Source organism: Nicotiana tomentosiformis, chromosome 8 (assembly GCF_000390325.3).
Source record: "Nicotiana tomentosiformis chromosome 8, ASM39032v3, whole genome shotgun sequence".
NCBI classification, from domain to species: domain Eukaryota; kingdom Viridiplantae; phylum Streptophyta; class Magnoliopsida; order Solanales; family Solanaceae; genus Nicotiana; species Nicotiana tomentosiformis.
In genome coordinates, this window is record NC_090819.1 from 127,399,104 (window position 1) to 127,412,401 (window position 13,298).

At 37.9% G+C, this 13,298-nt stretch overlaps 2 protein-coding genes across 2 annotated transcripts; one reads left to right on the forward strand and one right to left on the reverse strand.

Moving 5' to 3' along the window:
• Positions 1-260: 260 nt before the first annotated feature.
• Positions 261-962, reverse strand: LOC138898126 (uncharacterized). The gene has a single exon (XM_070184163.1). It carries the CDS (start codon positions 960-962, stop codon positions 261-263), a length of 702 nt encoding a protein of 233 aa, XP_070040264.1.
• A 6,794-nt stretch (positions 963-7,756) lies between these two features.
• On the forward strand, positions 7,757-12,459 carry LOC104120615 (protein IQ-DOMAIN 22). The gene is made up of 4 exons (XM_009632419.4): positions 7,757-8,485; positions 10,715-10,915; positions 11,363-11,440; positions 11,525-12,459. The coding sequence occupies exons 1-4, from the start codon at positions 7,958-7,960 to the stop codon at positions 12,248-12,250; spliced, it is 1,533 nt and encodes a 510-aa protein (XP_009630714.1). The 5' UTR covers positions 7,757-7,957; the 3' UTR covers positions 12,251-12,459.
• The last annotated feature ends 839 nt before the right edge of the window (positions 12,460-13,298 follow it).

Sequence of the window (13,298 nt, forward strand, 5' to 3'; positions counted from 1 at the left end):
CGTGGCACTTATATCATCAATAATCATATAGGTCACCAAGTCCACGAACGAACACAGTTTATTGCTATTTGGTTGCCTCATAGATTAGGACACGTGGAACACCACCTTTTAATAACCCACCCGAAAAGTGAGTTCACCGGCTTCCACATCAACAAGAGCATTCCTCGTAGCAAGGAAGGTCTACCAAGAATAATCGGCACCTTATAGTCCACTTCACAATCAAGAATAACAAAATCCGTCGGGAGAATGAACTTGTCAACTCAAACCAATACATCCTCAATCACCCCCAACGATCTCTTCATTGGACGATCGGCCATTTGCAATCTCATAAATATGGGTCTTGGTAGCCCAATTCCTAATGTGTTGAAAACCGAATAAGGCATCAAGTTGATACTCGCCCCAAGATCATAAAGAGCTTTTAAAAACTCGGTACTTCCAATGGTACAAGGAATTGTAAAAGCACCGGGATCTTCCAACTTATAAGCCATCAAATGCACAATTGCACTCACTTGGTGAGTGACTTTGATAGTTTCAAAATTCATCGATCTCTTCTTTTTCACCAAGTCCTTCATAAACTTTGCATATCCTGGCATTTGCTCCAAGTCTTCAACTAATGGCACATTTATAGAGAGACTCTTCATCATATCAATGAACTTCTTGAATTGATTCTCGCCATTTTTCTTGGATAGCCTTTGAGGATAGGGAGGAGGTGGCTTAGGTAATGGTGCCTTAGATTTTTGCACTTCCGGTTCCGGTAGGTCAATCACATGATCCCTGGACAGGTTCACATCCTCTTGAGTCCCTTCTGCCGTGACATCGATATCAATCCGCACTTCATTATTTGCTTGCACAACATTGTTCGGGATCTCCTCTTCTTCTACCACTTTCTCATCTTCTACAAGTTGCTTTTGACTTGAGGTAGGTATATTCCCATCTCTTCCACTTCTTGTAGTAAAGGCCATGGAATACCCCGTATTGTTCCCACCCTTCGGGTTCACCACCGTATCATATAGTAGTGCCCCCTTAGTATGAGAATTTAAAGCTCGAGAGATTTGACCCATTTGCACTTCTAAGTTTCAGATTGATGTGTTGTGTGAAGCAAGTTGAGCATCAGAATCGGCATTCTTCTCCATCATTTTCTTGAACATGTTCTTAATATGACCCATTTCATTGTTGGAGGAACTATGACCATGAGAAGGATAAGGAGGTGGGTTGCTCGGTTGTTGATACATCGGAGGCCTTTGAAAACCTGACCCTGATTTCCTTGGTTATTGTTTCACCCGCCTTGGTTGTTGCCTCTCCAATTTACTTTGTTATTATTGTTTTGCCAATTCCTTAGGTTATTGCTTCATTTTTAATTACCTTGATTGTTGTTGTTCCAATGCCTTGATTGTTTCCACTATTCCAATTACCTTGGTTGTTAGAATTCCAATTGCCTTGATTATTCGAAGGTCTCCATTGTTGTTGACTAGGGCCTTGGAAGTTGTTTCTTTGCCCTTGAAAGTTGTTCACATATTTGACCTCTTCTTCTTGATCATTGTAAGAATCACCTTGATCAAATCCATTATCTTCTTGCACAAAATTGTCCACTATTTGTTGCACTTGTGGACTTCTTGTTCTTCTCTTATTTACCATCATATTGACTCCCACCATAGCATTGACTTGCCTCGGGTTTTGCACTTATTGAAGTTGAGCTTTTGCCAATTGGTTCATAGTGGTTGTCAACTCGGCTATGGCTTGCCCATGGTCATGTAACTCTTTATGAAGAAGAATCACATTTGGATCACCTTGTGGAACATTGGCTCTTGATTTCCATGCCGATGAAGTATCTGCCATCTCATCCAAAATATCACACAATGAAGTTCCCACGGGCAAGTTGATTCACTACACATTGGTTGGTGGTATTGACCCCCCTATAGAAATTTTGTTGAATCATGTTCTCCGTCATATCATTGTTGGGGCACTCTTTCACCATTGTCCTATATCTTTCCCATAACTGGTGTAGTGGTTCATTGGGCTCTTGCTTGAATGCTAAAATTTCATCCCGAAAAATAGCCATGTGCCCGGGAGAGAAGTACTTTGAAATGAATTTCTCCGCTAGTTCATCCCAAGTACGAATGGAATGATTTGGAAAACGTTCTAACCAATCTAAAGCTTTCCCCCGTAGATAGAAGGGAAAAACCCTTAACCTCAAAGCATGCTCAGAGATATTTATTTGTTTGCTCCCCCAAGACATATCAACGAACCCCTTCAACTGTTTATATGTGTTTTGCCCCGGTGCACTGGTGAAAAACCCTTGTTGCTCGAGAAAAGTGAGCATCACGTTGGTTATTTAAAAGTTGCCTGCCCTAATATGGGGTGGGACTATAGCACTTTCATACCCTTCATTCGACAACACCCGGTGTGGAGCCCCTCGTGGTGGAGGTAGGGGTGGAACAGGTACATTGTCTTGAGGCAGTTGGCCTCGTCTATTGGCTTGAGGTTCAAGAGGGACCTCATCCATTGCATCATCATCAACGTCCACATCCTCCACGGCTATGTTTCCGAGCTCATTGTTTGCCATGATTGCACCTACAATACTCACACGTTAGTAACAAGGAAGGAAAAGAAGATATTCCAAAAACACGCATAAATATATAGCTAACACTGTTTTTTAGCTCCCCGGCAACGACGCCAAAAATTGATCTCGTCCAATTTCACTCCTCTATTTGAGGATATGAAAACGGTCGATGCAATAGTAATACCCAACAAAAGTCGGGGTCGAATTCCGCATGGAGCTATGTGAATGGGTGTTAGTAGTATATATCTTAACGCGTGAGTTTGTATATCTAAATTTTCACTTCCGCAATAATTGATTTTGTTTGAAAATATAAATTAAACTATGATTGCAATTTTAAAAAAAATAAAACTAGGAAATTGCTTTTGGTTATCTTTTAAATGATATAAAAGGCCTAGGGCTATGACCTTCACCTAGGTGTTTTCCTAATGGGTTGTAAACTTTAAAGCTTATTTTATTAGTCGGGGTGTATTATAGCTATCAATACTCAAATACACACTCACTACCTCTCGATCAGAGAGTGATTTTTCCCAATTTGGATTTCTCAAGTCCAAATGGGTATTGAACAAAACAGTTGATAATAAGCTCAAGTCGGGTTTTACTATCTCTAGGTTCAACCCTTTAATTGGGCTTATCAATCTCTCGATTGACCCAATTTCTTGCTAGCCAAGTTTTCCTAGACTAAGTCTCTCTTTCTCAAGTAGAGACCAAGTTAAATATGCATGAAATAATGTTTGCAACTATTAATTATTCAAATAAAAGCAAGAACTAGGCTAGATAATTAACACCAAACCATAAACAAGCAATAAATCAAACACCCATTAAGTTTACACACTAGGGTTAGGTCACAACCCTATTGAAAATCTAGCTACTCATGCTTAAAGTGGAAGAAAAAGAAGAAGAAGTTATAATTAAACCCATATTGATAATTAAAATGATGAAATCAATATTCAAAAAACTCAAAATAGCAAAAATTACTAAAAAAGAGCAAAAGAAACCGTCTAGTGTGGTTGCCGATATCTAAAGTTAACCTAAAAAGGTAAAACTCTTCTATTTATACAATGCTGGAATTTTCGGACAAAAATGCCCTTTCAAAGGTTCTGCAGTTGCACAATTCCATGTGCGGTCCACACTTTGCTTCAGCCTGATAGGATTGGAAACCTACGGCCGCACAATTCTGAATTGCGGCCGCACTTCTCTCTTTATGCGGACAACACAAATGTGCATGCGGACGCACCTTACTCTTCTGCGGTCCGCACAAATATGGTTGCGGCCACGTAACTATTCTTCTGCGGCCGCACAATAATTGTGCGGTCTGCACTTTTGTTCACTTGAAATGCATGTTCTTTTAACTTTTGCTCTTACACAGTTTCTGCGGCCGCACATTTTCATGTGCGGTCCACATCTTGCAATCTTCTCTGATGGAATTGCTTCATGACGTGTGGCTGCAGATGGTATTCTGCAGATCGCACTTTGAGCTTTTGTGATATTTTTGTCCTTAAGTTTAGATTACTCTTTTCTTGAAGTGGATTTCATCTTTAGAGCTCATCTTCTAATATTCTTGCAATTAAACATATTTTATTAGTTTTTGGGAACATAATTAAGCGTTTTTGGACTAAAACGAAAGTAAAAAGGCGCTAATAAGTAGTCAAAACCCCTACTTATCACAAAGTTGACCCTTTTTCGGTCGCTCGGCAACTCTTTGAGGTGTTCCTATAGTAGCATGTTTACGACCTCCCGTCTTAAGGCGATGTAATCCTCGGTTTTGTGCCCGCACTCTTGGTAGAACTCGCATAGGGCGTCCGACTATCTAGTACTCGGTTCCGACCTCATCTTTTGCGGCCACTTCACCTTTGGTCTGAGCTTCTACAAGGCGTAGACTACTTCTGTATGTGACACAAAAAAATTATGAGCGAATAATAAATAGGGCATACCTCTCTCGTTCCGGTGAGTTCCTGTTCTTGATTGGGATGGGCCCTCTTCATTGCGGGAGGAGGATGCAATGACGGTTCTGACATATGGTAGATGTTGTTCCATGTTGGGTCATGGAGCTGCGAAGTCCCTTATAATATTATTTCTTCGATCTTTTCTGGATTCGGCTTGTATCGAGGTTAGTCGATGAGTCAGCCCATTGAGGTCGTCCTCGTCTGCTCGGACCTCGGCACAATACACGTTGTGTATTTCATCCCAAGTAGTTGGGGGGTACTTCATAAGCTGACTTAGTAACTTTCTTGTTGCCCTTGAACCATTTCTGCTCAGCCCGTTCTGAAAAGCTGCGACCGGCATCCCTTCCGATACATTCAGCAAGGTCATTTTTACTCGGTTGAACCGGGTGAGGAAGTCCCTCAATCCCTCTCCCGGAGACTGTTTAATAGCAAATATGTCGTTTACTCTCGTTTCGGCCTTCTTGGCCCCAACATGGGTCATTACAAACTTGTCGGCCATTTCTTCGAAAGTTTCAATGGAACACGCAGACAGTTGTGAATACCATGTTAACGCTCCTCTCGTGAGGGTCTCGCCGACTTGTTTTAACAAAATGAAGGAACTTGTTCCTTGGCGAGATCATTGACTTTTACGGCGGTGACGTAGTGAGTCACATGGTCTTTGGGGTCAGTTATACCATTGTATATTTTCAGATAGGGCGGCATTTTAAAAGTCTTTGGTATGGCATGTGGGGCGGCGTCATCACTATATGGTTGCTCGACAAACCGACCAGCATCTCTCTTCGGCAAGAGCTTAGGGGCACCCGGTATCTTATCGACCCTTTCTTGGTGTTCTTTCATTTGGTCCCGAAGTACTTTATTTTCATTCTGCATTTCCCCCATCCTTTTTAGGATAGATGCGAGAGTGTCGTCACATGCACTATTAGCAACATTGTGAGTAATACATGTCTTTGGATGAGGAGGAATTTGGTCATACTGCTCGTCCGCTGGTGGTGTAATGCTAGTCCTCACATTTTCTGTAGTTGTGTCCTGAATGGGCTTATGGAGGATGTCGGTTAGCGTGTTAGTTAGCCAAGACTTAAGGAGTTTTTTTTTTACTGTTGGTGGCGTCTCCTATGCTACGGATGTGGAGGCTCCCTTACCAAGAGATTTTATGATGCTACAGTGAGGAGGGGGTGACCCACTTAGCCTTGGGGAGGCATTGGGCGTTGCGTCCTCGTCCACTGCTTCAGAGCTCTCATTGATGATATTCATGAGGTTAGTTGGGAGGTCACTAATTATTCTCGTTCTTTCTTCTCTGTTACCTGCCATATTAGATATGTACATACAAAGAAATGGGATCTTGTTCTTGTTTTCTCCCTTCTTCTTTTTTACATTAGCGATGTGTGTTAGCTATAGATCTAGAGGAAACTAAAAATTTAACTAGAAAATTCTCACAGACGGCGCCAAATTATTTGACCAAAAAGTATAACTTTAGGTTAAAACTATTGTATTTATATAATAAAGGGTTAAACCTAGTTAATGATAATATCTCTAAATGCGGGTCCTGAAAGTATGGATAATGTAGGACATATCTAGTAGGAGATTGACAATAACAAGCATTAAATATTCCAAAAAGTATGAGCAATAATGGAACAGTAACTAGCAATAAATAACAATAAATGATATTTAAGTAAATAGGAGGGGTGATTCACCCAATAGAGAATGAACTAGATGATTGTTCCTCCTGATAATGATAAGTGACAGATAAATCCTAGAATGTTCGAAATATTCTCGGATTTGATAGAAAAGTATGGAATAATGCCAATAAGAATCTTGATGAAATAGTAATGTTTGTATCTTTTCTAGAGAGAGTGAATCTTTTTTCTGAAATCTATTCTTATCACCTGAATATTACATATCTCTTTTCCTTATCTTTTGTCCTCTTTATATGGGACATACCCCTAGCAAATCCTAATAGTATATGTGTAGAGAATATTCTTCAGAATATTCCCTCTATTATTCTATTCTAAAATCTAGCCATTACAACTCTTTTCGCGGATCTCGTACTCGACCATTGTAAGCGTCCCGATCCCGAATTTCGTCATTTCCTGATCGACCTCGGCTTTCAATACTTCCTTGTCCTAAATGTTCAATGGTAGATTTTGATTTATACAGCTAGGTCACTTAAACATCAAGGTGTCGGTTAGTGCCTGTACTCTAGGTTTAATGACTTGGTATAACAAGGGTAGGCTTATCTATTGCAACCAATCAAGTTACACAAGAGGTGGATCCAAAAGTTTAATTTTATGGGTTCAAGATTTGGATTGTACTAATATATTGCTTGAGTTGTGGATTCATAGCTCAAAATTTTCAGCAAGTTTATACTAAAAATTCATGTCTATGATAAAAGCTATGGGTTCAATTGAACCCATATATGAAATGTCGAATCCGCCCATGGTTACACTACGCGCACACAACAACAACAACAACAAACCCAGTGAATTTTCATAAGTGTGGTTTGGAGAGGGTAAAATATACGCAACCTTACCACTATCTTGAAAGGACAAATAGACTATTTTTTAATAAATTATCAGTTAAAGAAAGGATGAAGAGAAGTAATGGTGAATTATACAATGCGTATAACTATCTTTTATATATTCAACAAGTTACACAATTCGTAGTTAGATTATAAGAATTTTTCTAATAATCTAGTTGGTTGGTTACTTAAATTTTTATTATATTTGTAAAGATTCGATTTCTTACCTTTTAATTTCCTCTCCCATTTTCTTGTTCGCCATTCGTTATGTATATAAAAAAAACTATTACTCTAAGGGGTCGTTTGGTTTGAATACGGTTTATGTCGGGATAAGTTATGTTGAGATAAGTTATGCTGAGATTAGTTATCCTAATATTGTTTTTATTCACTGTTTGGTATGTTGTATTAAAAATGACAATTGCATATTTCTAAGTTGAATGTATAAATCATCCCGACACTAATTACCCCACCCTCTACAAGATATGAATTATTCCGGTACTAATTTTAACCCCAAAATAACTTATACAAAATTTATTAACCAAATAAAATATTAAAATAATATTAAATTTTTATACCAGTATTATACCTTATTGTACCTCTGCCAAACGACCCCGAGAGTTTTTATTACATATCTAGTTGAGCATGGCAATTTGGTCATTCGATTATACAGTATCCAGCATTGGAGTAAATATTACTTCCACTGTTCACAATAAATTAACACAGCTTCTAATCCCAAGTAGAACAAGTACACAGTATTAGCACATTATTTTTGACTTCTCCCCTATTCTATTTCTCACAAATCTCGCATCTTCTCCCACGTCTCCTCTTCCTTCTTCCCTCTCACTCCTTTCACTCACTCTCTTCACATCCATTTCTCTGCAACAACATAGAAAAGAAGAAAAATGTTCTTTTTAATCCCAAAACTTTTATTTTAACTAAATGGGCAAAGCATCCAAATGGTTTAGAGGGCTTCTTGGCCTTAAAAAAACCGACCCATCATCTTCTTCTTCTAAGCAAAATAATCCTAATCCAAACCCAACTAAACCCACTAAGAAAAAATGGAGCTTTGTTAAATCATACAGAGAAACAGACTCTTCTTTTATTAAACCTACTGATAATAAATCTTCATTATCATCAAATTATGGTGTCTCAACCGACGCCATTGGCAGTGTTGATCCGACTAAGCGTGCGATTGCGGTGGCGGAAGCAACTGCTGTTGTGGCGGAAGCTGCTATCGCCGCCGCTCAAGCTGCCGCTGCGGTTGTGAAACTCACTTGTAGCGGCAGAGGTACTGCTGCTAGTAACAGTACTAGTGGTGGTGGTGCTGCTGTGATGACGTGGAATGGTGTTGCTGTCAGCTCTTCCTCCGCCTCCTCTGCGGCGGTTGTTAACAGAAGTAGAGCAGAATCCGGCAGCCGAGAAGATTGGGCCGCCGTCGTCATACAATCACATTTCCGGGCTTATCTGGTTAGTTATTATATAATAATATATTTGGTTTTAATTTTTATACAATAATAATTTAAACAAGACTAAGTTAATACATGAACGCTGTACAATTTCTTTTTAAAAATTATTGTCATTGTAGTTTAGCATAATGATAATAGGTTAGCAACTATTTTAAATAGATTTAAATATACTATATCAATAATGTAATAAATCTTTTACATCAGTGTTATTTAACACTAACAGTGCATAAAGTTTTCTTGATAATTATCTTATAAATCATATGATATTGCAAATAAGGTTAAGCTATGAGTACATATACTTTAAGCTCTAAAAAATTCTTTTTACCTGTGGGACATGCCCTATTTTTCAAGGTTACTAGTTAATGCAAATAGTGTAAATTTTTAAATAAACTAATACCGTAAAAGTTCTTCTTCAATACTTTATTTTAATATTGAGTAAAAACGACGTAGTAGTGGGTGCCGAAGGTTCTGTTGTATAGCAAATGTTGTTTTCCGATGTCCTCTTTTGATGTGTCTTTCCGTTATGAACATACAGACGTAGCTTAAACAGTAACCAATGTATTGTAGTTTCCATTAATCTATTATGCCTATTTTTTTCTTTTAAAAAAGGGAATCTTATTTGTTTTGTGGGGTAGGGGGATTAAGGGGGTGGGTGGGTTAAGAGTTAGAACATGGTGAAGGGGAAAGTACGAACTGTGTGGACCTGAAAATCTAATAATGGAAATAGTGTGGTTAGTTTGTAGTTTTCTAGATTCATTTAATTTAAGGAATGGGCTAAAGTGTACTTTTTGCAAAAAATTAATGAAACAAATTTGTGTATTCCAAGATGGGTAGTTTCCTAGTCTGTCTGTCTCTTGTTTCTTTTCTTTCTTTTACTTTGATCATATTTTTGTACGTTAGTGCAACTGTGGTGTTTACTGTTACAGCCAGCAGCTAAGGTCACAGGCACTGTTTTATGATGTTAATGTTGCATGTATTTGGTAATGTAGTACTCTTTTATTTGTTATATGATGGAGAACGTTAACTAGATTAAATAATAAAATCAAAAGGTAAAATGTAGAATTAGAATAGGAAAATTAGTGCAAAGTTCGTCCAGACTTTGGTCTGGTAAAAGTGTTACGGGTTTGAGTCATGCATGCAAAAGCATGTGATTTAACCAGAGAAGGGTAGATGGATGGGTTCGTCATCCACCGACTTTCGAACCATATGTCAATGACTTTCTTGGTTAACAACAACAACAATATACTCAGTGTAATCCCACATTATGGGGTGGGGTTTGAGGAGGGTAAAGTGTACGCAGGCTTTACCCCTACCTTTTGGAGGTAGAGAGGTTGTTTTCGAATGACCTTCGGCTCAAGAAGGTCAATCACTCTCTTTGGTTATCATTGTAAAAAAGAGAAAATTTCTCTTGATGGGAATATGCATGTGTGGTTGAGCCATTAATACACATGCTTTGTTTTGGTGAGTTTTAATTCTTGTTCTGTTATTTGCTTTCCATTTTTGGATATTTTTAGCCCCTTGTAGATGATGACTAGAACCTGAAATTTTCTCTACCTTTGGTAGGCAATGAGAAGTTCTTAGTATTAATATCTCTCAATTAATAGGGTAAGTGTTAGGTAACTTATGTCAGTATAGTTCAACATCATAATTTCTGTGCCCTGAGGCAAAGGTTTAATATTATGAAAGTTCAGCTGTTTTTGTGGACCACTTGGTTAATTAGTTGATAATCCAATATGATGAGAAACAAATAGTATATTTTTAAATTTTTCGAGTAGCTGAATTTTTGTTCCCTCCATTTCCAAGAGGATTATATATAGAGGAAAAATAGAAGAGAACTTTTCTATCGTACCATTGCTTTGGCTTTAGAGAGTTGAAGTTAGAAGCTTTTATGGTTTACTTTCCTTTCTTTATTGGAAGGTTTGGTGAATAGTCATATGTCCTTATCTTCTGAAATGTCAGACTTCACTTTAGAAGAAGAGTTCAGGGGTTTGAAAATGAAGTTTTAAGGCGCCATCACCTTTGAAAATTTCATGCATTTGTGTTATGTGGCCCATACCATAAAACATCATCTAAAACTAGTGCATTTGATACTGATATTCAGTTTTGGTACAACCTGAATTTAGTGTCACCTGACAGTAGGTCTTGTCACTGTTATACCTTTCGTTGCCAATTAATTTCATTTAAACAGTATTAGTTTACGAAGTTTATCATTTTTATCTGTAATTTGAAGTCGAGGAGAGCTTTACGAGCGTTAAAGGGACTTGTGAAGCTTCAGGCATTGGTGAGAGGTCATATTGTGAGGCAACAAACTGCTGATTATCTACGGCAAATGCAAGCAATGATCAGAGCTCAGTCGAGGGCTCGTGCTGGGCGATCTCAGGTCTCGGGATCCCCACATTCGAGCACCAAATCTGTTCAGTTTCTTCATGCTGTAAGTGAAAAGATTTTCCTTCCCTCCAATTGTTTAAATTTGAGTATTCTTATTTTCTTAAAGCCTCCTATGCTAAAGTTACAGTCTTTAATACTACTCTAGAAGTTGTACTTTGATAAAGACTATTCTTCATACTTTAAACATCCAACTCCAGTCCCCACACCTTTTTCTCATCTATATTGTAAAAAGATGGCACTCCTTTTTTCCTGATATAGAAGCCACTCTTTTTGGAAAGTGGATAAACATGTCATGTGACACTAACATTCTTTGACATATTGGTGAAAGCTCTAAGCATTTCATGTGGGGATTTTTCTTAAATGAGTTAATTATAATAATGTTTGTAATTAACATAAGTAAAGTTTCCATAACAGTGTATCTTGTCCTAATTAACCTGTGTTACTTTGTTCTGATATACCTATGGTTGATCAAACGTTCGATGACTTGTAGGGTCCTACAACTCCTGAGAAATTCGAGCATGTTATCCGAGCAAGGAGCATGAAGCACGACGAAACATTTATGCTCAAGGTATTGGCTGAGTATTTTATGTTTTGGTAAATGCAGCAACTATTTCTATTATTCACGACTTAACGTCAAGTAAAAATATTGCAGAGGAACACCTCGAAATCAAATTGGAAGGTGATTGATTCGGAAAAGGCACGAATTAGACCCCAAGGATCTTCTGCAAGAACCAATTCTTTCGATGATGAAAAAAGTGACAAGATCCTGGAAATAGATACTGGGAAACAGTATGCCACGCCTAAACAAAGGAACCTCTTTCACTCTTCACATCTTAGCTTGAATTCTGACCAATACAGCTATAGCTTAACAACATCAAAGGAATCAACAGCTCATCAAACAGTTCCCAGTCCATCGTCCTGTGGAAATCAACCCCTGAGCCCGTTGAAGTTCAATGAAGAACTCGAGGAAGCCTGCTTCTGCACTGCTGATAATAGCCCTCAGTTTTACTCGGCTTCTTCAAAAGGCGGTAGTTCAAAGAGAGGACCGTTTACTCCAACTAAGAGCGATGGTTCAAGAAGCTGCTTGAGTGGATACTCCGATCATCCTAACTACATGTCTTACACCGAATCAGCCAAGGCCAAGGTACGTTCAATGAGTGCACCGAAACAAAGGCCTCATTACGAGAGATCAAGCTCAATAAAAAGGTATTCGATTCACGGTTACAGTGAGTCAAGAACCAACTCACAAAAGGGTTCCTTTTATGCCAGCTTCACTGGTAAAGCTTATCCTGGTTCTGGTCGATTGGACCGGCTTGGAATGCCTGTTATTAGGGCAGATCCATCTGGATTCAGTGGTGGTCTTCGGCACAGATATTAAGCTAATTGTAGTTGAAGTTTTCAGTTTAATTCTATAACTGTTCATCAACTCTGATTATGTTAACTGATGTAGCTAATTAATTATGAAATATCCTAATGTCTTACCATAGGAATTTTCCTTGTTGGAACCAGGGTGCTAATGTTAAGCAATTTATGTTTAGTTCTAAATCTTAATTGGAAAAAGATGCAATATCTTGGTTATAGCTCTAACTCTATTTTCTTGTTAGCTTGTATGAAATTGGGTGTTATCAATTTTATCATTTTTGGGTGCGGCCCTTCACCGAACTCTGTGTAACTAGGGATGTTTTGTTCACCGGACTGCCATTTTTCTTGGTTGTAAATTAATGTAAACCAAAATGGCGGTCAATTGATTTTTTTGGTTCTTTACAAACTTGTTTTTAGTTTTATAACCCTACATCGTTTTTACACGTAGGAGATTTATTTTTTAAAAAATATTATTTTTTAAAATTTAAAATTGTAAAAGAGCATGACTGTACAAAAATTCCTTCAATCACCCTTAACAAAATATATTTATATTTAATTGTTTTTTTTGGGGGGGGGGGGGGGATTTTGATCTTATTCAACCCTCCAATATGAACTGAATTCATCACTGGCGGTCTGGCACCAGCCTATTTAAGCATATCTTTCATTTTCCCAGGAAGATCTTTATTTGTAATTTAAAACATCAGATTTGTGGGCCTCACATAATTAACAATTTGGAGAGATAAGGGTGTTTTTGGGACCATGAAAGTACTTCGGCGTAGACATGTTCTCAATCTTGATCAAGACTTGCTATTTTCACTCTGCATTGTGTAAATTCCAGCTTTGGCTCTGTATATGATTTTTTCGATTGCAATATTATACTTTTTTAATGTTTTGCATAACTTCTGTGCAGTGACAATATGTATGTTTTTTATATCATCTTCACCTATAACAATAGATAACTTCTCAATATCATAACAATCAGGGGCGAAGCTGCATTGTCCTAAGGATGGTTAATTGACCACATATCGTCGAAAAAATAAACTACGTATATAAATAAAATATTA